General features: G+C 40.1%; 1 protein-coding gene across 1 annotated transcript in view; it reads left to right on the top strand.

The window, feature by feature from the left end:
- The window catches only part of nxn (nucleoredoxin), a 55693-nt gene extending 33299 nt beyond the window's left edge, over nucleotides 1-22394 (top strand). The window contains exons 2-8 of the mRNA XM_041995334.1: nucleotides 7310-7427; nucleotides 9798-9931; nucleotides 11593-11693; nucleotides 11801-11907; nucleotides 12656-12835; nucleotides 13172-13296; nucleotides 21433-22394. Coding sequence (XP_041851268.1) covers nucleotides 7310-7427; nucleotides 9798-9931; nucleotides 11593-11693; nucleotides 11801-11907; nucleotides 12656-12835; nucleotides 13172-13296; nucleotides 21433-21615 — 948 coding nt within the window. The 3' untranslated portion in view covers nucleotides 21616-22394. The remainder of the gene's footprint in view (nucleotides 1-7309; nucleotides 7428-9797; nucleotides 9932-11592; nucleotides 11694-11800; nucleotides 11908-12655; nucleotides 12836-13171; nucleotides 13297-21432) is intronic.
- Nucleotides 22395-22960: the final 566 nt, after the last annotated feature.

Below are 22960 nucleotides of genomic sequence, written 5' to 3'. Positions count from 1 at the left end.
TATCTTTGGCTTTATCTTTGGTTTTTATCTCTTTTTACAGATGCATCTGCTGTGCATCCTCCTTCCCCCTCTCCACTTGAAGCTAAAGCTACTTTTTTCATTTGCTACTCAGAATGAGCCTGAAACTTGAACAAAGTCACAGCGTAACAACCTGATGTTGTAATTTATAGGAATCTAAAGGGGTATCACTTGGATGTAAGCATAAATCACTTCCATATCTGAATAGCATCCATACAGTTTATTTTCAATAAATGTAATTAAGTGAGCACAGGGAAGAGACACAGCATGTGCAAACCATCTACCATGAGCTGCATTAGATGGATTGGATCCTTCAAGATTTAGAGGTGTCTTGATTTCTGCACAAACCGCTGATAATGTGTCTTAAATGTTTCCTTCAAATTTCCATAAATATTAATGTGTTGTTGTGATGGGATAAGGGATTGAGTGCCAGCTCTGGCAGACTTTTCAGGGCTCTGGTATAACAAGGAAGAGGAGGAGTGGTGGGAGTTAAATCTGGGGGCAAACAGGGGTCACAACAGGGAAGCTGTCTAAATCACCCAGAACCCCCCCCCCCCATCCACACTCCACCAGCACTCCAGGAAATCGGGGTACTGGACAAACGGTAATGGGTGGAATTAATGCACGGCTGCTGCTGTTGGTGTGCTGCAGAGTGTAGCTAATCAAGCATAGAGCACAAAAAGCACATGGGCAAAAATCTAGCTATAGGCTGACTTTAATGTGTGTTTTGTCTGATTATAAATATGTAATGGCTGCTGACTTAATGAGGCTATACAGAGCAATTCATCTGACTTCAGAATGGTTCTGTGGTGTGTTGAATTACAGTAGACAGACTGTGCATGTGTGTTGTATTATCTTCTGGCACATAGTATTAAAAAGAGCTACTGAAAAATGCACCAGGTCTTCCAAGTCAGGAGTTTGCCAATCAACACAAGTCTGTTATGCCCATCTGAGAGGGTCACACTGAGGTAACTGACAGAGCTGGTCCAGAGCCAGACCAGCTTTATGTCATCTCTCACTGTCTGTCAGGGCCTGCAGGCCTTGACTTGATATAATGCAGGCCATAGGCAGAGTCGACAAGTTTGAAATTACCTCAGACACAGTATTCATACAGTAGGCTTCTAACACTTTGTAGAGGTAAATCATTAATGTGAACATGAGTCGTACTTTCAGGGCAGATTAATAATTTACATGCAGAGAAAATGAGTAACAATATAGCTTTGTATTCACATTAATATATATATATATATATATATATATATATATATATATATATATATATATATATATATATATATATATATATATATATATATATATATATAGATAGATAGATAGATAGATAGATAGATAGATAGATAGATAGATAGATAGATAGATAGATAGATAGATAGATAGATAGATAGATAGATAGATCTATATATATATATATAGAGAGAGAGTAAGAGATATGCTGTATATAATCTGGACAGGCTAAAAAAAAGGTAACATGGCTTAAAAAATATTTTCATCCATTAATCAGCAGCCACAGTGCTGTGAATTTTGTCTCAGATTATGAAGCCATGGCTTTGTGAATAATTGCACTAAAGCAAGAAGTTGAATGGGTTGTCATTTATATCAATGAAGCAAACAGAATGACTAAAACAACATACCGGGATACTCAAAAATGAATCACATGAGAAACAGATGCTCCGAATCACATGATAATCACACACTGATGCCTAGCAGACTGGAGTTTTTCATTCCACTATACTTGGATTAAATGCTTTCAAAAGATGCATTGTTGTGGCTGAGAATGTCACTTTAGCATGGATGGAAGCGTAATGTGGACAGAAAAGGGTGTAATTTTACATTTTTACATTCAGACATGGCTTTTGTGCCCATGTGTGTAACAGGTTTACATGTTTGCTTTTATCCAAAAGAAAGAAAGGCGTTTGGAAATAAAGGACAGTAAGTATAATGGGGGGTTGGTAAAGCAGGCAGACTGGCCCAAACACCACTGGGAGCTAAGAATGCACCCCCTGCCATCCTGACCCTTGACCTCGCTGAATGTCGGCCTCAGGGGCTGCCTGCTTCTGTGAAGAGACAATACTGCAGATTCCTATTGAGCCCTAGCTTTTTACTCTTTTACAACCCCCACCCCTCCCTCCCACACACCATTTTTTTTTTTTTTTTTTTTTAATGTTGCCTTCTTCATGACATAAAAACTTCTAACCAAGTTTAGGTTTAGAGCCTGCATTCAGGGGGTCGCTTTTGTCCCTCCTTATGAGAAATGTCCCCCCTTCACACCCACACTCTCTGCCATTTCTGACTCCCTCATTCGTTCCCCAAAGCCCTCTGACATTCTGGCACCTGTCTTCCTCTCAAAACCATTTATTTATCACTGAATTATTAACCAAGAGCCCACAAAGTGTCTGCCACTTGGTGACATGTCCTGACTTCATGGAGGGGAAAGGCTGGGGGTTAGTTGCCTTGGCAACAGCAGGCTCTTCTATTGGGGGGAGGAAAAAGGAAGAAGGGAAAAAAAGCAATTTAGCCAGTGTCTTCCATCTGCGTACATCAGCATTCACAATCAAAATGGTTCGCCCACAAAATTTTACAGGAATATTGAATATATGAGAGCAGCAGCTGGATTGAAAAAGGATGCTGAGAAGCTTGTATTATGTTCCAGCTCTGCTATTTTCATAGGAAGCGCATTTTCTCATCCTTAATGGCTGTTTGGTGCAGGATGAGCTCTGTAATGAGCACAGTAGAGCAGGGTGGAGTGGGTGGTCTGTACTTTTTATATTGTAGGAACATAGATGTCTCTTGAGAGAGGTGGGGGGGGGATTAAAGTAGTTGGGATTGTTTAAAGATGAAAGAATAACTCGCATGGTGGTTCATGTTCAGAATGACATATACAGAGAAAAAGGGCAGCAACTGTGCAGCTGCCGCTAGGTTTTAGATGTGTATTTCACCACCAGAGGAGCCACAGCAATGAGGACTCTTCAGGTCAGAGCCGCACAGATGGATGCCCTAAGTAACACACACTAGCCAGCGTAGTGTGAGCTGAAGTATGGCTGCGAGGTGGGAGGGAAGGGCTTTCTTTGTAGCCATGAAGAGCAGCAATAGCGTTTTGAAGTGGATACAGGCAGTTACTGAGAGCCTCGGGAGCAGATTGAGCAGAGGCGGGGTTCAGCCTGGAGGAATGTAAGTCAAATCTGGCTGCAGGGGCCCAGCCAAAAGGGAGTTACAGCAGTGCAGTCAGAAGAGTTCACATTTGTCTGCAACCTGACGAGTGAAGGGAAAATGCAGAATGTTTCAGATTTTACCTTGAAAGCCGCCTGCCTACAAACAATAAATGATGTGTTGATGCTGCTGTGCACTAACATGTTAGTTTGAATTCGTTGCCCATGTTGCTCAGGTCATGGCTTCATGACTGAAAAAGCTTGTGGTTAAGGGGCATGCTTCTGCTTCACTACAGTAAATCTTTACGGTCAGAGATCACACTGCCTGCAGGCATTTTTAAAAGAAATCGCAGTAAAAGACAAATGCTTTTGTTGAACGTGTCTTGAGGCGATGGCCCCATCTATCAGTAATTCTCCCAGCAAATGGCTTCACACTTGACAACTAATATCAGTGGGAGTCTGTTGATCACCTGATTATTATCTTTTTTTGTGCAGTAGATTTTGATTTAGCAAAACTCTCCCCTACACTTTCAATTGAATAAAACCAGAACAGAATTTCCTTAGTGGAATGCATCACTTTTTTTCCCCCTAAATAGCTCTTTAAACTATGTAAATAAATTCCCCTTGACATAAGTAAAGAGCATATATGCATACTTTTGCTGATCATTAATGCTGCAGAGAATTAGGTTAAACTAAATTCTACAAATCTTCTGTAAACAAAAATCTTTTTTTTTTTTTTTTTTTTTTAAATTGAGTCCTTTTTTCTTCAAGGCATCAACTTATTATCAACATTTGTCCCTCATATATTGTGCAAAGATAAAAGAGTGAGCTGTTATCTGCACCACAGCAGGATCCCTCTCATGTCCTGAGTTGTAAAGGGCTCACTTTCCTTTGTAGTGGCACTGCTGTAATGAAGCAGCAATGGGAGCGTCTGGCAGACTCCTCAGGCCACACCGATCCAGTGAAAGCAGATCCGTGAGGAGATGCTGCTCAAGCAATTATTGGTGAATTAGACATGTTGAGTGAAGGAATTTCAACTCCACTATTTCTCTCAATACTGCAACACTTGTAGGACTCCACAGCCACTGTGGGGACCTACCGGTTAGTGAAAAAGGCCAAATTTCATGGCGCGTCATGCTATGGGCTTTTCAAAAGTGACAGGGGCAAAACTGAGGTAGATGTTTGTGGATTTTGAAATTTTATTCCACAGACCGTTCAGGGTTCTCCACCCAAGTTCACCTCCTTTTAAAGTCCAGAATGTAGCCATAAAATGTTACAGTGCAAAGAAGCATGAAAGCAATTGCCACGCATGGCATCTAACATGATATACTGGAAGTAGGGCTGTAGCCATGTTTTTTTCCCCCTCATTCCCCCTCTAACAGGCTCAGGTAGTAAGTGAATGCAGTCAATGACCCCACCAAAAGCCTCTAAAAAGAATCAGCAGTTTCTTTGATCAGCAAAGATTTTCAACACTGGTATCTCAACATGCACTGGTCCCACAGTGGGCTGATTTGCTTGCTTCTTCTGGATATGGATCTCCAGCCATGCGTGATCCAATTAGTATGATGAGCAGCGGGCGTAGTGTGAGGCTAATGCTTGCATGTCTAGGAGAGTAAATGGATTCTTGGTATGGATTTCCAGCCCCCTAGAGTCTTAACAGTTGGTGACCTCTCTACAAGGGTTATTGGCATAGTTAAACCAGTGTGTAATGACACAACCAAACCTCCTGCTTGGTCTGTCGTTACACACTCTGGAGATATTGATAATGAATAGCCTCTGTTAGAGAAAGCTGTGTGTTGGCATGCAATCCTCAAGCAGTTTGCATGATAATTGGATGCTGCTATTTTTTTGGAGTTGATTATTTCAACAGAAATCTTCCATAAATACTAAAAACAAACACACAGGCCTGTAACAAACGGCTGTTTTAAAACCTTGACATTTTCTCAAACAAGAAAATAGTTTCTCCTGGTTTCCTGTTCAGTCATGAAAATATCAGGTGTTTTCTTTTGCTCAATATGAAGCTACAGCTAGCAGCTGGTTAGCTTATATTAGCACAAACTCAGGAAATGACGCTAGCATTGCTTTGTTCAAAGTTTAACTTTGAAATACAACTAAAGCTTACTAGTAGTTACATTATTAAAAAAAAGCCATGAAATCTCATGAGTAGTGTTTTTTTTGTTGTTGTTGTTGTTCTTGATGTTGTCATATAATAGTCAGGTTAACTGTTTTACTCGGTATGCTACTTCATAGTTTTTTTGTGTTTTGTAGAGAAGAATTTAAACATGTAATGCAAGTCTTGGTAAGAAAGCAGTCTTTCCCAATTTGCCAAACTTTTCCTTAAATCTTTCGGCACTAGATACTTTAGCAGTTATACATTCATCAAAGTGGAGAAATGTCTTTAATGCTCCATTAAGGCCACAGCCGCTTAGTAGAATAGGGATGAGTGCATATTTGATAGTATTTTAAAACTACCTGTCTTGTCAGTATAATAGACAGCCTATAGCTCTTGTGTTTTTTTACAAGTTTTTGTTTGACTTAACTATTTGTATCATTTGTTATAACAAAGTCATTCTTCCTTCCTGAATTTATTTACTATGTTATTTGTTTATTTGTTTGGTCATTATATATCCTGAGTGTGGTTATTTCTGGACAAAATCATAGGGGTTCATGTCTTGTAATGTTGGTGATACTGCACATCCAGCCACCATACCACTCTGCTTTTCCTTCTCTTTTTTTGTCTCCCTTACTCTTCGGCTAAATCCATCTGTCTGTCTGACATCATCAGCCTGAATGACAACAGGCAGCTGAGTTTAACAGATGTGGTGTTAGACTTTAAGCTTTCAAACACTGTCACAGTTACAGCCCCTAACCCCATCAATTTGCGAGCAGAGTTTCCAGAGTAGCATGAAGTTTGTGGTAAAACTGTTAACTGTGGTAGACTGAAGTTTTGCTTTTAAGGGACTTCCAGACCACCATGGTCCGGAGGCTCCAGGTCGTCTTGTCCACGGGACAGAATGTCTGCCTTCTGGTGTCTGACAGTGTCTGTGGGTGACCTCTGTAACTGTCACACTCTTGCAAAGGAGCAGGCGCATAATATGAGTAACAGCCTGTGTGCAAGTTTTCTGCTCTTATTAAGTCTACGTATCTTTGCGCAGTGACATCATTGTACAAAAACTACAACAAAAATCTCACTTCATTTAAATTATAGTCCAATTGGAGTAACTCAGACACTGCAAATCATTATACTGCAGGTACAGCAGTGGGTGGCTTTGAAGAACAGGTGTACAAAGATTAAATTGAGACATTTTGATTGAGTAACAAGGTTCTTTTTCAGGATATAAATTCTATAAAGTAGAGTGAAGTACATATAGCTCATCTCGTGTTTTTATTCTGCTGTCTACTTTTGCAAAGCTTGTTTCAAGATTTCATGTGACGCTTCCTTTTCTTCTTTTGTTGCTATGTCAGAAATGCTTGATAATACCGGTCACTTCTCTTTACGTGGCTGTTTTCAATCCCGAGGGTAAGACTCTGCCTCTGATGTGGAAAGTGAGACTCAAAAATGGTTTATCTGCTCTTTGATGTTAAGAACTTCAGTGTTCACTGAACTCTATGAATAGTTCATGCACATATTTTTCTCTGTAAAGCATCTTTTCTGGCTTCATGAGGCTGTATTAATATCACTGTCATATAGAAGGTATTATGGTTACATTTAAGGCCAACAGGTTTTAATAAAAGCTTGTAAAAGTATGAATCCTATATAGTGCATTCCACCTTTTACTCTTTTTCATGATACAGCAGAGACCATGGGAGTTAACACTAATTCACCCTTCTAAAAGAGAAGTAGTGTACTTCCCAACCTCTGTTAATTCACCTTGGGCCTGTTTTTGTTTCAAGTCCCATGCTTCTCCTTTAAACAAGGCAGTGTTTTTTCTTTTAAAATACATGTAGTACCAAGGTGTCATTTGTTTACACAGTAGTATTTCTGCTGAACATGCAGCAGGCCTGAAGAATCACTGGGTCAACTGTTTCTCTAGTGCTGAAATTAAAATAAACATAAATGTGTTCTCTGAGGTACTTTTGCATCCACATTAACCAACCAATTCTGTTATCCTCTCCCTCCCCAGATGAAGCTGTGGAACAAGTACAAGGTGACCAGCATCCCATCTTTAGTGTTTGTGGACGCAGCCACGGGGAAGATCGTGTGCCGAAATGGTCTTTTGGTGGTCAGAGATGACCCTAAAGGTGAGATCATGTGTCTGCAACCACACACACTTGCACCCCACAGCAGAAGCCTTCTGGCGGATTTATTTTTATTTCCTAACATCAGGCTTTGACCTTAATCCTCTTTACTAAACAGTTAACCCTGGTCCCAACCTCCAACCATTCAGTTCTTTTTGTTTTTTTCCAATGTTCTCCACACACGCATGATATCAAATACAATAACATCATCTTGACCTTATGTATATATTATTATTGGCCAAAATTGATAAAATGTCAAAAGGAGGTTAAAAGGAGGTGGGGGATAATGTTGGAAAATGTTTTCTCCATTTTAGCTGATAAGCTAAAGAATCGTATGATGTATCACACTTTAAAATTTCTTTAAATTTAAATTTAACATCCCATAACTGCTTTCAAAGCAGATTATTCTAATAGAATAATGCATGCAACCACAGGGACAAACTGGCAGCAAGTCTTAGTAGCATCATTCTGCCTAAAACACATTGTCAACGGTTTTGTTTTTTTTTTTATGTAAGGTAGCTTAACTCCAGACTAGATCAACATTAGTTGCACAGACCCTTTTGTAGCATAGTCAAAACTGTTTTGTTTTTGTTTTTTGTGAACAAACTTGAAATTACCATTAATAAAACTGGTGGATGAATCAATACTTAATTCCACAGCACTATAGATAACAAAATACCTGTGGAATAATAGTAAGAGCATTTATGGCTTTTACAGCTCTAACTTACCACATTGCATTCTATATAAATAAGCAAATATACCTTAGAAAGTAAACCAAAATGTTTAAAGTGCAATAACTAAAAATGCTCTTGCATTCACTCAGACACCCATATTACTCTCTCATATATCAGTCAGCATTTGGCTGAAGCTTTTTGCACTAACTTTTTCCTTTTTTTGAGTTGGTACAGCTATAATTACGATCCACATACACATTACAGTGTGTCCATATCTCAGTCCCACATCCCAAAACCTATCATTTTTGCACTTTGAAGTGGAAATGGAGAGTTAACAAGAGTGGCCTTGCGTTCCTCTCATGTACCGCTGGTGTCCTCTGGCTGAGATAACCTAAATCTTTTAAAACACACCTCCTCCTCATGTCATGTTTGGTCATCTTGGAGGGATACATATATATAGAAAACAGAAGTCATGTGAGAAGGGAGACTAACAGCATTATGGCCGCAAAACAGTGAGACAGGGGATTTTGAGTGAGCACTGTGAGAAATTTTATCTTATTATTTCCAAGCTCTATTAACTGTTTCTCCACACTAGATGTGGTTTGAAGAATAAATTGGGATGATTAGTATTTCTCTTAGAAAATAATATCAGGCTCAATATTTTTTTAATGTTGTCATACACTACATCTCTCAGGTTTTCTGTATTTGGCAGACTTAAACTAGTTCTCATCATGACAAATCAGTTCATCCCATCAACTGCAGTTCAGAGAGGATAAGAGCAGTTAAAAGTTTGCCATACATTGAGACTGAGAGGGGCAGGTGAGCAATTTAGGACCCTCCGCCTTTCACTGTCAATGAAGAGCCTGACTTGAGTGATGGCAAACTAGCCTGCAGCGTAAAGATGGAGTGCACTTTTACAACCAGGCCAACAATGAAAGGCCGCACCGGCGCAGTGCAGACCTGTCATTCCTGCCTAATGAAGCCCTAGACTACTGTGCTTGCACAAAGAGGCCACAGAATCAGCCGAAGAGGGTTTTATTTATTATTACCTCCTTTTAAATTAGGCTATACCAAATGCATCTCCAGAGCAGAAGCGGAACAAAGAAAAGGAAATAAAAGGTGTGAAAGAGAGCTGGAGGGAAGCATTTCTGGCAGCTCTCATTTGCTTGAGAGGCTTGGATTATAGCATTCATTAAAATAATTTTTTTGTGTGCAAAGTGTGCTTTCTCAAATGCAGATATCACAGAAGTCTGTGCACAGATGGTAAAAGTGTCACTGGGTCTTAGACTTCGTTGGAAAAAAAAAAACGTTTTACACATACTAACTTTATACATACTAACTAAGCAGCTGTTGAAATAAAGAAAATTTGTTAGCATTCATAGCTTGCAGGTAATCTCTAGTGTCTAACCTTGTGTCACGATGAGGTAAACATTTTAACATTAATTAAATGTCTATACAATAATTAAACAGACGATCATGTTCCGTTGTCTGTCTGGTATTTGTGTGATGGCCAGAAATCTACACAAATGAGTCATTGTTTCAGCTGCACCCACTAGCATTCTGACGTTAGCATTTAGCTCAAAGCAAAGCTCTGGCAGTAATCAGTTGTTTTCCTTCACATGTTTTGGTTTGGCTTTCCTTACCTCTCCCCTCCTCCTCCCCACCACCCTTTTTTTCGCCACTTCTCGCCCTCTCTCAGGCCTGGAGTTCCCCTGGGGGCCGAAGCCATTTGCGGAGGTGGTAGCAGGGCCTCTGCTCAGGAACAACAGGCAGACAACAGACAGCAGCTCTCTGGAGGGACACTATGTGGGAGTGTATTTCTCAGCACACTGGGTAAGTGCCAAGAAAGAGGACAAAGAAGACCCTGGTTTTTACTTTTCAGGCACATTAACTCACTGAGACAATAAAGAGAGGAAAGGGCAGAGCAGCATAGAAAGGGGTGATAAGAGAGAGCAGCAGGAAGGTGGAGGTGACTCCACTGTGTTTACATTAACAGTGGTTAACTATCTCTGTCTATCCTTTCACCACCTCTGGATCAGCCACCACACCCCAGTGCCTTTAAAGCTTTCATCTCTGTCTGTGCTGGACCAGCTGATAACAGCCGAAGGTCATGACTTGATGACGATCCGCTAAATCGTCAGCGGACTGTAACTGATGAGATGCAGCACAGACACCCAAGGACAGCCAGCACAACAGCTGCCAGATCCACAGCCCCAGATAGCAGCGATTCCTCAGAATGGTGGCACCTGAATGTGCTTGCTTGCACACCAAACACATTAAAAACTAAAAAGGACACGTCACAACTGCCATTACAGGAGGTTATTTGCAGTTTTTACACCACATTCTTTCTGGTTACTCATCAGCTATTAAAGCATTTACAGGAATGAAATACCAGCAGCTTTTCTTTTTGTTCTCTTGTGTTCTGGGGACCTGAAATGGCCCGTGGTGAAAGACATGTGACAAGCATTTTGCTCATAGTGTGAGAAAATGTTTATTTGAAAAGAACTCATTACAATTAAATTTTTTCTACTTGTGTCTCAAGTCACAAAAACCCACAATAGATGCCCTGATAGTATAATTGCAATGTGACAAGAAGACAATAATAGTGTTAACAAGCAACATACTAAGTCAGTTAATGAGCAGTGAAGCGATCGAGGCTTTTTGCCTCACGTCAGACCACAATCCATTTGCGTTGCTGTGGATCAGTCACAGAGCAAAACATGCTGCATTCAGTGTATAAACTTGAAAAGCAGTGAAATACTGCTTGCATCTAATTAAGCTTTACAGCATATTATTACCTTAACATATACAACTTAACATTTTAAAACTATAAGAGATTCTCTTTGTCATGGAGCAAGTTTAAAATCAGTTTTGTGATTAGTTTGTAGTGGCCAACAAATTCATTTTAAAGGTTTAATAATAGAAATAAAGTGCTCCAGTTTAATGCAGACCAAGAAATTAGAATATTACCAAATTAAGTTCTCAAATACCAACCATAATCGCACAAGTTATTAAAGGCAAACTGGAGCATGTAACTTCTCCAAATTGTCTTATGTGCATACTAACTTATGTGTTGTATTTTAGAATGTGTTCAGGAGAGATTAACTAAAGACTGGGATATAGAGAGCTTAAGAAAGAGGTTTGAAGTTGAGGCTGGTCTGTTTTCTTTTCTGCTGTCATGACGATCTGATGTCATGCTAATGCCAGCCATACCACCCCCTTCCTTTGCCTGAGTAGACTTTGGCCTTTCCAAGCACCCACAGAAGAGCAAATATTTTCTTAATCCAAGAGTACTGCAGCAGGATTATTTCTTGCTTTTTGTCTTGAAAGAAGCTGGGAACAAAACAACAAAAAAAAAATAGTAGTTTTTGGAAAGGTGTTTGGTGACAAACAATGGGAGAGTTAAGGGAAATACCCCTGGTAATAAAAACCGCTTAAACAACATAATCACATTTGTGTGCAGTACTGGTTTATTTCTCATCTGTCTCCTACAGTGTCCACCATGCCGCAGTTTGACCCGGGTCTTGGTGGAAACCTATCGAACTGTTAAAGAGTTAGGGCATAAGTTTGAAATCGTGTTTGTCAGCGCTGATAGGTGAGTTTCACTGTGAGTTACACATCTGCCTCTGTCTGTGAAGGATGTTAATAATCACTTTGCTCCATATCTGTGTTGTTTGTTTTGGTGCTTTTCCACTCATTAAGGTCAGAGGAGTCCTTTAAGCAGTACTTCAGTGAGATGCCATGGTTGGCAGTGCCATATTCAGATGAGGCTCGGAGATCACGGCTCAACAGACTCTATGGAATACAAGGTATTACACTGTTGCATCCTGCCCATAATCCTTTCTTTTATTCTGCAAGGTCTAATTATATCAAACTGGCACAAAGATTGACAGATCTCTACATTAGGCAGGCAAACAGCAACAGCGATTGCCCTGCAGCCTGAGGAATGTGGTCTGGTTATCAGGTTATCACTAACTGTGGAAACGCAGGGCCTCTCTCTCAGTGCCTCACTCTTTTTTCCTGATTCCCTCCACTGTGGGTGTACAAAGGACTGCGAATGAAGTTTGCTGGCTCTCAGTCTGTCCTGCAAAGAATGTGAGGAATGCACATAAGACGAGTCAACACTGCACCCTTTCTGCATTAAAACCCTGTAGTCCATGAACGCACCCGCCTCTGCAGACCTCAGTCCACATGCGCAGACAGGAATACACTTGACTCATGAACTATTTACTGGTTTAATGGGGTCTGTTTCTGATGAGGATGTTAATAGCATAAGGAGATTGTAATCGAATGGATGGTGGGGCAAAAAACATGAACAAAATGTTCCTACAGGAAAATATTAGAGGTGAAACAAACAGAGCTAGAGAGGAAAATGCCCAGAAAAGCAGAAATTATCCACACATCAAATAAAATCTCAGTGGGAGAGGGAAACGTCTGCATCATGAAACGATAATTGACGGAAATGACCCGAGCTAACTCCCACACTCCAGCCCATTTCCTCCCCTCCTCTGTTTGTCTTCCTCTCATGTTGCTCACCCTTCATCTTTGTCTCTCCAGGTATTCCCACGCTGATTATGTTGGATGCAGATGGTCACATGATCACACGGCAGGGCCGTGTGGAGGTGCTCAATGACCCCGAGTGTCGACTCTTTCCGTGGCACCCCCGGCCCGTACTCGAGCTCAATGACTCCAATGCTGTGCAGCTTCACGAGGGGCCATGCCTCGTCCTGTTTGTAGGTGTGTAGGTGGGAATTAATAAGCAGTTTAGCTGCTCATGGAGCTCTGACAGAAAGAAATGGTATTTATTGTGTTACAGAAGGTGCAAAAATTCAAAGCAGTTTTCGACAGGAATGCAGAGTAGGTTTCATGACATTGTAAAATAAGAAAAGACCTTGAGGTCAAACCAAACTGCAAACAAGACCATCTGTTCAGTTTTGTTTCATCTTTGCTCATCTGTGCTCCAGTCATCTCTCCATCACCTCTAGTTTCTCTCATCCTTAAATTTTTTCCCTCTTCCAGATGTTTTATTTCACACTTTAACATCATTCTGTTTCTCTTCCCTGGTTTATTCAGATGCTGAGGAGGAAGGTGAGCTGGAGCCAGCCAAGGAGTTGATTCAACCAATAGCAGAGAAGCTTATGGCCAAGTACAAAGCCAAGGAGGAGGAGACGCCACTGCTTTTCTTTGTGGCTGGCGAGGTGAGATGAACTGCTCAAGGCAACTTATAACAGCAATTTGTAAACACAAAACATAAGTAAACATTTCTGATTTGCTTTTTTAAATTGATTAAATTACGCTCTAACAGCTTGGGAGAGCAGCTGTTTTCTCCATTGTAGTCTTTGCCACCCACTATCTGCACCTAGGTGGATACTTACAGTCTACTAAAGATCATAATACTAGCTCAGTCCTCTCATGGTCCCCTCATGGTGTAGACTGCAGGGGAAGAATGTTCTGCTGAAAAGACACCTTAATTAGACAAAACAGCAGGTCTATCTTGGCCACCTTCTTATGTTAAACTAGATGTATAAAAAATGTTTTTAAAATGAGGAAAAAATGTTACCTCCTTCATATTTCTGCCAGATTAGCATGCATAACCACTTTGCATTATGCTTTGGGGAATGTCTTGAATTGCTAATCAGAAGGTTTTTAATTAGACTGAAGAAATATTTGTCCATGAAATCACACTGAAGGGAATTTTCTGGATCATTTGTTAAATGCTCCACTAAGGTGGCCCTGAAGTGTCTCAATACAAAAGCCACAACAATCTACAGTTAGTCACAACACAAAAGCTGCAACGTTTTTTTTTCTCAGAATGTACACTACACGAAGTGGGCAAAAGCGAAAGTTACGCCACAGGAAATGAGCAGCAACAGAATTTACTGGGTCCGCTCCTTTAATGTCAGCCAGCTCATGACTGGGGGAGAAGTGATGTCATGCAGTGGAGGAGGAGTTTGGCATTTGATTGTAGAGGAAAGCATTTGCTATGAAGAGACTTTACCAAAACAAAAGAGGGATGGTTCTTTCAGGGCAAAATTGATCATAAAAATAATAAAAAGTTAACAATAAAGCCATAATTTTGTACAGATTTCTTTCAGGTTGTACTTTACAAAGTGTAACAGTGTCAGTTGGAGTTCTCTTAACACAGAAGGAAAATTAGTTGGACTGGAACATAACTTTGCTGCCTGAAGCAGCTGAAAAGAAACCTAGAGAGATCAGCACAAGTTGTTTAAGGCCACACACCATTATTTGTCAGGTTGGAACATTTTCTAAGTTTATTGGCAAACTAACTCTGATTTTGTTTGTTCCACCCATGTGGTTGAAAGGGGTGTTCATGCCGAACAAGCAGTGGAGTGAAAACTCTGTTTACCCAACTTTTATGTTTTATGTTCCAAATATCCCTAGAAAAATATGTATAACTTACTTTTAAATTATGCAGAAGCTACAGACTCTGTTGAACCTCAAAGAAAGATACTCAGTCTCATCCATGACCAAAATTCAACTATGCGCCTTTGTCATCAAGAGTAGACCCACAGCTTTCCACCTGGCTTTATCTGTTATAAAATCATCCTCCCACATCTTCCCAGTGTGGAACGGACCATTAAGTTTTCAGAAGTCCTGTTCTCTCATGTTGTTCTGTCTCGACCTTTGCAAAGCTGGTGGAGTTAGTAGCAGCAACAGACATAATTACCAGATTAGCTACCTCTCCTCAGTCCTCTTGGTCTCTGCCCTCCAGCTTTGCCTTCCTCCCAGTCCTCTCTCTGCCAGTCATCTGGGAGAGCAGAGCTGGTGTCTTGTGTCACGTACTAAAAAAGCAGGCTCAGGTGTCAGCCGGGGGGCTTGCACATGTGCTGTCACTGCCACCCTGATTGCTCCACTCCAGTGTCAGCCTTGAAATGTTAGCGACACACGTACACTGAACGAGAAACACTCAGATTTTTATAAAGATGAGACTTGTCATGATAGTGTTACGTGTTCATTGTCAACATGGCATTATTTATTTGACTTAACACAAAGAAACACAGTTGCATTGGAGCTTGTATGAATTCAGAAGCTTCTCATATTATACCTGCAGTCTGTGTTTACTTTCTTTCCCTTGTGGTACACAAGCAATGCCATATATTTTTACATCTATGTAGTGCAGGTATAATTTCCTGCCTGTAGCTTAGCCGGTGATGAAATCACCAGATTTCATTCCCAGATTGGGTTCACAGTTGGATATCATTTCCCATTTCAGGCATTCAGTGGAGCTTCCAGGCTCTGGGCCTGGACTCCTTCACCTTGGCCTGGATTTGCCCTGGTAGTTGCACATTTCAATGCCAAGCCAGCAGCTGGGTTTTCTGTGTCCATGAGACAGCAGTATGCTGGCAGACCCTAAGGAGGGTGCAATCTCAGCTGAGTGGGAAAAGATCTTCTTACCCAAGTGGAAAAAAAACATGTACCACTGAGTAGTGTCCTGATTTGTGACAAGTTGAATGAAAACTTTTTTTGTCTTTTCATCTCTACAACGTAGACATGATTATTGTAACAGTTATTGAATGAGTGGTGTGCAGTGCAATGCCCACCGTCTTTGTGACCTTCCCTTTAGAACCACAAGGAGGTTCACACAAGAGGTGATAACTCAAATGTTTCAACAGCTCTAGGATAGATTTCAGTGTCATTTCATGCACACAGTCATGGCAGATCAATTCAAAAGACTTTTGAAACTTTTTCTTCATCATCACCATCGGGTTCACAGTTGGAGCTGAAATAATTTGGCATCAGCAGTAATTCTGATAATCATTTGTCCTCTCTAGTAAAAAAAAATATTAAAATGTTGATAACTCCAGTCTCTAACATGTTCTAACATGTGTGTCTTTTGGCGTTAGAAAAGATGCTGATATAACATTTATTATTTCAAACTGCAAAAACGGATTAGTTCAGTGCTGCATGGTTTGCAAATGCTGAACATAAACATAACATCAAAATATTAGCAGTCATTGTGAACATTGAGGCTTCATGTACCTTGTAAATTTTTTTAACTTGTTTCAGTCTGCTGTCTGAAAAAACTGTTTCAATTCAAGCAATAAAAAAACTTGAATAGACACTGCTGAGCATGTCCAGCATTTGGCAGTGATTAATACTCCTCAAGACATCAAAGCTTCTCCGAGAAATGGCCGTAGCTTCTGCAGAACAGTATCATTTGTAATCACCATCAGATGAAGCTTTATCTGATGGTCATTGCCTGTGAAATACTACAATCCATCAATAATCAGAATAATCTTGACATGACCCAGTAGGTCCCACACAGTAAACACATGCTGAGCCTTATCACAGCTCTGAGTGTGAGCAGCAGCAGAGAGGCCCTTTGTCTTTTTTTGTTCTGGGCTGAGCTGCAGAGAGCCGGGGGGGGGGTGGCCGCACCTCTCTGGAAGCCGTTTATACAAGCAGGAACACCACACAAAAGAAGATGCATGACTTCCTACAGAGGTGAAGACTAATGCAAAGATTACATCTTCTCATATCAGGGAAGCTGGAAAGGCCACAGTGACAGATTGTGGAATTTCTCTCTTTGTGGTTTCTTTCTCTACGCTTCATTTGGCTGCAAGAGAGCCTGAAAGGGAAGGCTCTTAGCAGTATTTCACTGGTAGTAACATTGGGCCTCATTCACCAACCGTTCCTACGAACAAATTTGTTCTTAAATCCAACTTAGGAACATTTGTCAAAAATTGTGACATTCACCAAATCCTTCGTGGATGTTCTTAGCTAAGAACAAATCCTACGAACACTCAGGAGTACTCTATGAACTTCTTAGTGCCCACACAATCGAACAAAACTGAAGCAATGGTTTTGTCAGATTTTTAAATAACTTTTAGCAAAGTACAAAGTATTTTGTTATTTAATATAAATAACAAGATATTGCAGATCTAAACATTGTATGTTTTCCTCAAGGAAAAATTAAACTAGTTTTCATCAATTTCACTCATTCAAGAACAAGTCACAGTCAAGATGGATTTAATTCTATTGCTGGTCTTCCTAACACCACTAGTGCAAAAGACTGCACACGCACCAGATCCGTTCCCTCAAACACAAGAAAGTTATTTCATAAACGTCACCTGTGACTCCCAGATCCACCAGCTGAATGTGGTCTTTAATAATTAAAATTTAATACAACTGTGTCTTTTTATTACAATATTTAGTTTTATTAAGAAATCAAGGTTATTTCCTGGTTAATAACACCTATCAGGCACACCTGGTAGATTCATCAGATGCATCACTCGCTCCATGGGTGAACTGAATCTTAAAATGATGCCACAGCAGGTGGAAATTTGCTTTACAAACTGTAGAGGGTTACAGTAGACTGTGTAATATAATTTTATTCTACAGTGTACCACTTTCTCCTTTAGCCATGGCATGTGACGATGTACATCTTGACGAGCTTATGGGACCAGACTGTATGCGGCTGGCCAAGTTCAGGAGAAATTAATGACCCGTTTGTATATGAAGCTGTTTATTTTATTTGAAGCTCACCATGTGACTATTTGTAATCAAGTAAATATTTAGAAAATTAGGAAACTCAGGCTGCATTGCACATCTTTATTTATTTATTTTTTTTGTGTTTGATTGTTTTCATTCATCCTTCTGTTATTATGTTTGTAATTTATGTTTGTCTCACCTCTGTCTGTTTGCACAGGTCCCAGAAATATTGACTTTATGGGATTTTTTAGGGCGTTTACCTATGCAAAGTAGGGGCGACTGATCTGTCCTTTCAACTTGCAAGACATCGGTGAATCTAACAGAGAAAGAAGATGTTGGTGAACGAGGCCCATTGTCCTTAGTGAATGCTTAGATCTGTGTGTATTAGCTGGTAAATGTTTGGTGATTTTGCAGTGTAATAAAAATTAGCTGCGTTCAGAGAAACTTAGTTGCCTATCAGAAAATAACTCACTGCACCTTCCATTTCTAAGCAGTTTTAATGTGAAGTAGAGGTCACAGGCTTCATCCTGGCATACTTATCCTTTTTAGGTAGCAGCACGGCCAAGTTATTCAATGAGTTTGCAAGCTGATTGTGCAGTTTGATCTATTTAGCAGATCGTTTCTGATAAACGAACAGCAGCAGACTGCTGAGAAGATGGGGTGGTTGAGTGTTTAGTGTTGCAGGAAATTCATCTGAAGTCGCTTTGACTTTGTTTTTTACTAAACTCAAAGTGGCACATAAATCAGTGTTAACATCAGAGGCTCTACTTCTATCAGAAATCCAGCTTTTTGTTGCAGTGCCACCCTCTGGCCTCTTCTCGTTACTTCAGCCTTTGCAACTTAATCTTTTCCATATGAAACTGATTTTTAATCTTTGAGTGTCTCCCTCAGAGCCAGCAAACTAAGCTGAGGGGAAATCAGGTCATGAGAATGAGAAAATGTGTGCATACTGTTAGACCCTGAAATAACTGATCTCTGTTTTTAGATAGGCAGCACTTTCATGCGCAGGATCAGACTATTCAAAGTGATACTGTTCTCTTGTTCCTTAGAATTAATCCCTGGATATGTGCATGTTTAACACATTGTTTAAATTATATTGCAGTATTAGGCGTTTGCATTCAAGTAAGCCTTGCAGAACATGACACGCGAGATCCATTTAACTTGAAGAAGATATGCAACAATGGATCTCTGTAACGGCAGGAATCCCAGCTGCAGAATCTCCCCCAGCTGGAAGTGAATAACAAAACTCTGATTTCTTATTCAATCTCAATAATTGATGGGATTCTCGAGTCTATTTGAAAGCCGCTGTGTGCTGGCCCACCCAGTAAGAATTCATTTGCGTTAGCTAAAGCTACAGTTGTAAACCGGACTTGTAGAAGGGTGAAGGGTGACATCAAGCCTCGGGCTGAACATGGGTGAGGCCCATTGAAAATAACTGCAAATAAAAATGGACTCCTCTCTAAACTCAGAGCAGTCTATTTTTAACACTCTCCTTCACCATCTCTGCTTTGCCTGCTATTCAAGTGGTCTGTGTTGAGACTTAATACTGAACTAAAAGAGGTCTGAGAAAAGGGGAGATGTTAAGTGGATCGTACTTGTATAGGGCTTTTTTAAGTCTCTTGTAGTGTAAAAGTACTTTGAGCAGTCAACATATCACATTCACCATTTTACACACACACTCATACAGCACTTCTATTGTTACATACTAAGTGGTTTCTACTATCACCATCATTTATACCCCGATAGACATATCAGGAGGCAACATGGGGTTCAGCATCTTGTCCAAGGACTCTTCAGCATGTAGTCACAGGAAGCCTGGAATCAATCCACCGACTTTCCTGTTGGCAGATGACTTCTCTTCCTCCTGAGCTACAGCCGCCCACTCAGCTGGACCTCCCCCTGATTCCTTCCCATCTTTCCACACAGCAGGATGTGTGACTAAGCAGAAACTCTCAAGTCTCTCTTGGAAGGCTCCTCGCAGCAAGATGGCAGAGAAATGGATTACAAACGCTCTTTTAAAGAGTGTTCGTTAATAAAGATGGTGTCAGGTAGTTCTGGATTTTATGAGGTAAGCATAGTTCAAGTCAGAGACTTTACTTGAACTATGCTGCTGCTGATTGCACTTATGTCTGAAGTCTGAAGCGATGAGTAGGAGAGAACGTCTTCAGAGAAACATGATTGAATTGCATCTTTTTCAAAGTAATTTGAATGCCATGTCGGCATGGGATATGAGAGATGAAGCAATATGAAAGTCCCCAGTTACCATGCAGCAAGTTACCCTAATTTGACAGACAGAGCTGCATCACTGGCTGACTTTGTCTAAAAAAGGCTTTTTCAGACATTTACAGGCACTCTAGGAGACATTTCTATACCTGAGGCTCAAGAGCTTGTTCAGACTATCTTTTTTTTTTTTTTGCAAAATTATGTGTACTTGGGACCCCTTGATAGTTAACATGTCAGCAGGCTGTGGTCATTTTAGCCTCAGGGCTTGAACACAGTTATGCAAACTCTCTGTATTTAGACTTTGCAAATGCATGTCTACATTTTATTGCATTTTGCTGCCACTTGGGGGCAGTATTTGATATATGTGGAACTGTGAGCTGCTACTGTGAGGCAATTGTGAGGATCCAGATGATTAGGTTTGGTTGACATCCATCTGGAGCAGTTTCTGTTCCATCAGATGAGGCTATTAAAAAGCGGTGATAAATCCACTTGAAAAGTCCACAAAGACTAGTCTGACAAATGACTTTGGCTTCTACAGGTGTGTGTGGGTGGTGTGCAGCAGTGTCAACACAGCATCACAGACACCTCTGTGCTGTTTGTATGCAAACTAAAGAGGATCAGTGTGCATACTGACCTCCTGGAGCAGGGAAAGAATAAAACTTTCAAAACCTCTAGAGATGTTAATGCCACAGGCTGGTAGTCGCCACAGGTGGAATTGTTCTTTTTGGGTACTGGGCAGATGATTTAAGACTTCTAAAGCGGTGGGATGGAGTGTTCTTACAGGGAGCTATGGAACAGCTGACAGTAAACATCTGCCAGTTGGCTACAGTAGGACAGCAGCTGACCAGAGATCAGACAAGGTCCATTGCTTTGTTGGGTTTAATTTTTTTCAGCACAAGTTAATCCTCTTAGTGGGTAACCTAGAGGTGGGCTCGGCCAACAGCTCCTTCCTCTCCTGCAAGTAGTCAGACTGGTCAAACTTGCAGTAAAATTAATTGAAATTTCCTGCCATGCTGACAAAGTCAACAGTTTGCAGCATTGTGTTATTACTGGGTAGGCCTGCAAGTGTCATGATCTAATCGGTCACAAGGTCAGACACATGATAAATCGGACAATTTGATTGGCTGGCATCTCTTTTACCACTTTAAAAAGCTGAACCAATCTCAATTTTCTCTTGCAAAGAGAAGTGATGTAAAACATCACTGCATTCAAAATTAATAAAAAGCAAGTCTTTTTAAGCTTCAAATCCATAGATGTAAATCTGACCTTATACTAACCTTCAGATAAAAAAGATGTCTATGCAAGTTTTTATTTTTCTGCTTCTTTTTTTTCCTCCATGTCATCTAACCCCTTGTATTTATGTTCATATTAGGTAAAAGCATGTTGGACCTCTCCTTCGTTCTTTGTTTTTATAGTCAGAAAATCAGGTTTCAGTGGATTATCATGACCTGACTGACTGTGAATTGATGAAAGGTCTCTGACTAAGGTTATAATTTAAGAGCTAAACTACTTCGATGTAATTTTTTTCTAAATTTATTTTTTTCAAAATGACTAAAGTCTCACTGAAGCCAAATAATTGTCATATAAAAATGTCAAGTCTGTTCATACTCCTGTAATGTAATTCGAAATCACATATTTTCCCCTCTCCTCCACCACAGGATGACATGAGTGACTCCCTGCGAGACTACACTAACCTCCCAGAGGCAGCACCTCTTCTCACTATCCTGGACATGTCGGCTCGTGCCAAGTATGTTCTTGATGTAGAGGAGATAACACCAGCCGTTGTGGAGCAGTTTGTCTGCGACTTCCTGGCTGAAAAGCTCAAACCAGAGCCCATCTAAGGAGAGAACCGGAGTACAAATAAGACATGTTATATGGGACTCAATCTGTCATCCAATCCTCTCGTCTTTCCCAACATCCTGCGGTCTCATCCACCTCCCTGCTGACTGTTAGCAAAACGTCTCATTTTTAATGACATTTTAACTTTTTTTTTTTTTTAGACATGTTCCTCTTTCCATGGAGTCTTCTTTCTCCTGTGGTGCCTTGCATTGACTATAGTCCATACAGTAATATATATGGAAACTTTTTTGTTTTTTTTTACACACATTAGCATTTCTGAAGTCTAGACAACACCAGAGAATTACCCAGTGGACCTACTTCTAAAGCTGATTCTTTGCTTTCTGTTTTGTATGCAGGATCTATGTTACTGTTAATTGCTGAATGACAATAAGAAAGACTAAAATCCCTTTTTACAGTTGTACTTCACATGAAATGCAGATGGTCTGAACCTCAGTAGATGTAGCTAAGCCTAATTTAAATAAAACAGTATGACAGATGCACACAGAAAAGAGCACAGTGCTTGTTTATAAGACCAATGACTGATGTTTTGAACCCATGTGGCTTGTTGTCACATTGAAAGTGAAGGTCATCTCTAGCCAGTTAAAAGTGGTTCTCATTTCAGTTATATGAGGATTTTCTGTGAAGGTCCCTCTAATGAAAGAGGCCAGGTTATTTCTGGAGGCACAAAAATGGTATTTTGAGAAGTGTTGAATGTATAAATCCCTATTTTCTGTTACTTCAGTCATGACTTCTCACACTTATTAAAGATTCACTGGTAAGCACAAAGTTTTATTCCTGTTAAGTTTCATCACTAATAAAGTTGGTTCTTGCATTTTGTAAAATGCACATCACATCATTTGAGGCAAGTATTCAAGAGTTGTGAGCTCTAAAAAAGCAGAACTTATATCCATAGATTATTTGCATACTGTCTCCTAGATTTATAAATTTGCAAATTACAGACTGCAAACTTTTCTCACATGTGTTGTTAATTCTGTAGACTTGCTTACACACTGCAAGTGTAGATATACAAAATGCAGATGTAGCTTGTCCTTTGAAGAAATGTGCCTCAACTCCACCTGTTTAAGAGTTCACAGAATCCAGCAGAAAAAAGTGTGTTTTTCCATGATGGGAACAAGTCCTTTAACCGTTTAAAATGTTTTAGACTTTTCTTTCATAAAAATGATACAGAAGGAAAATCAAATCATTACCTCAGAGGTAGTTTGATAAGTCATATTCAATTTCAGAACTCATCACAGTAGGCAGCCCTTTATGTTGCTATAGTAACCAGTAATGTGGCATACCCATGTGGAAAATTATGACTCAATTCCCTTATGTATATGCAATTCT

The sequence above is a fragment of the Melanotaenia boesemani genome, chromosome 9 (genome assembly GCF_017639745.1).
Source record: "Melanotaenia boesemani isolate fMelBoe1 chromosome 9, fMelBoe1.pri, whole genome shotgun sequence".
Taxonomy (NCBI): Eukaryota; Metazoa; Chordata; class Actinopteri; order Atheriniformes; family Melanotaeniidae; genus Melanotaenia; species Melanotaenia boesemani.
The sequence above is the reverse complement of the archived record's forward strand: the minus strand, read 5'-3'. Positions and strand labels throughout refer to the sequence as shown.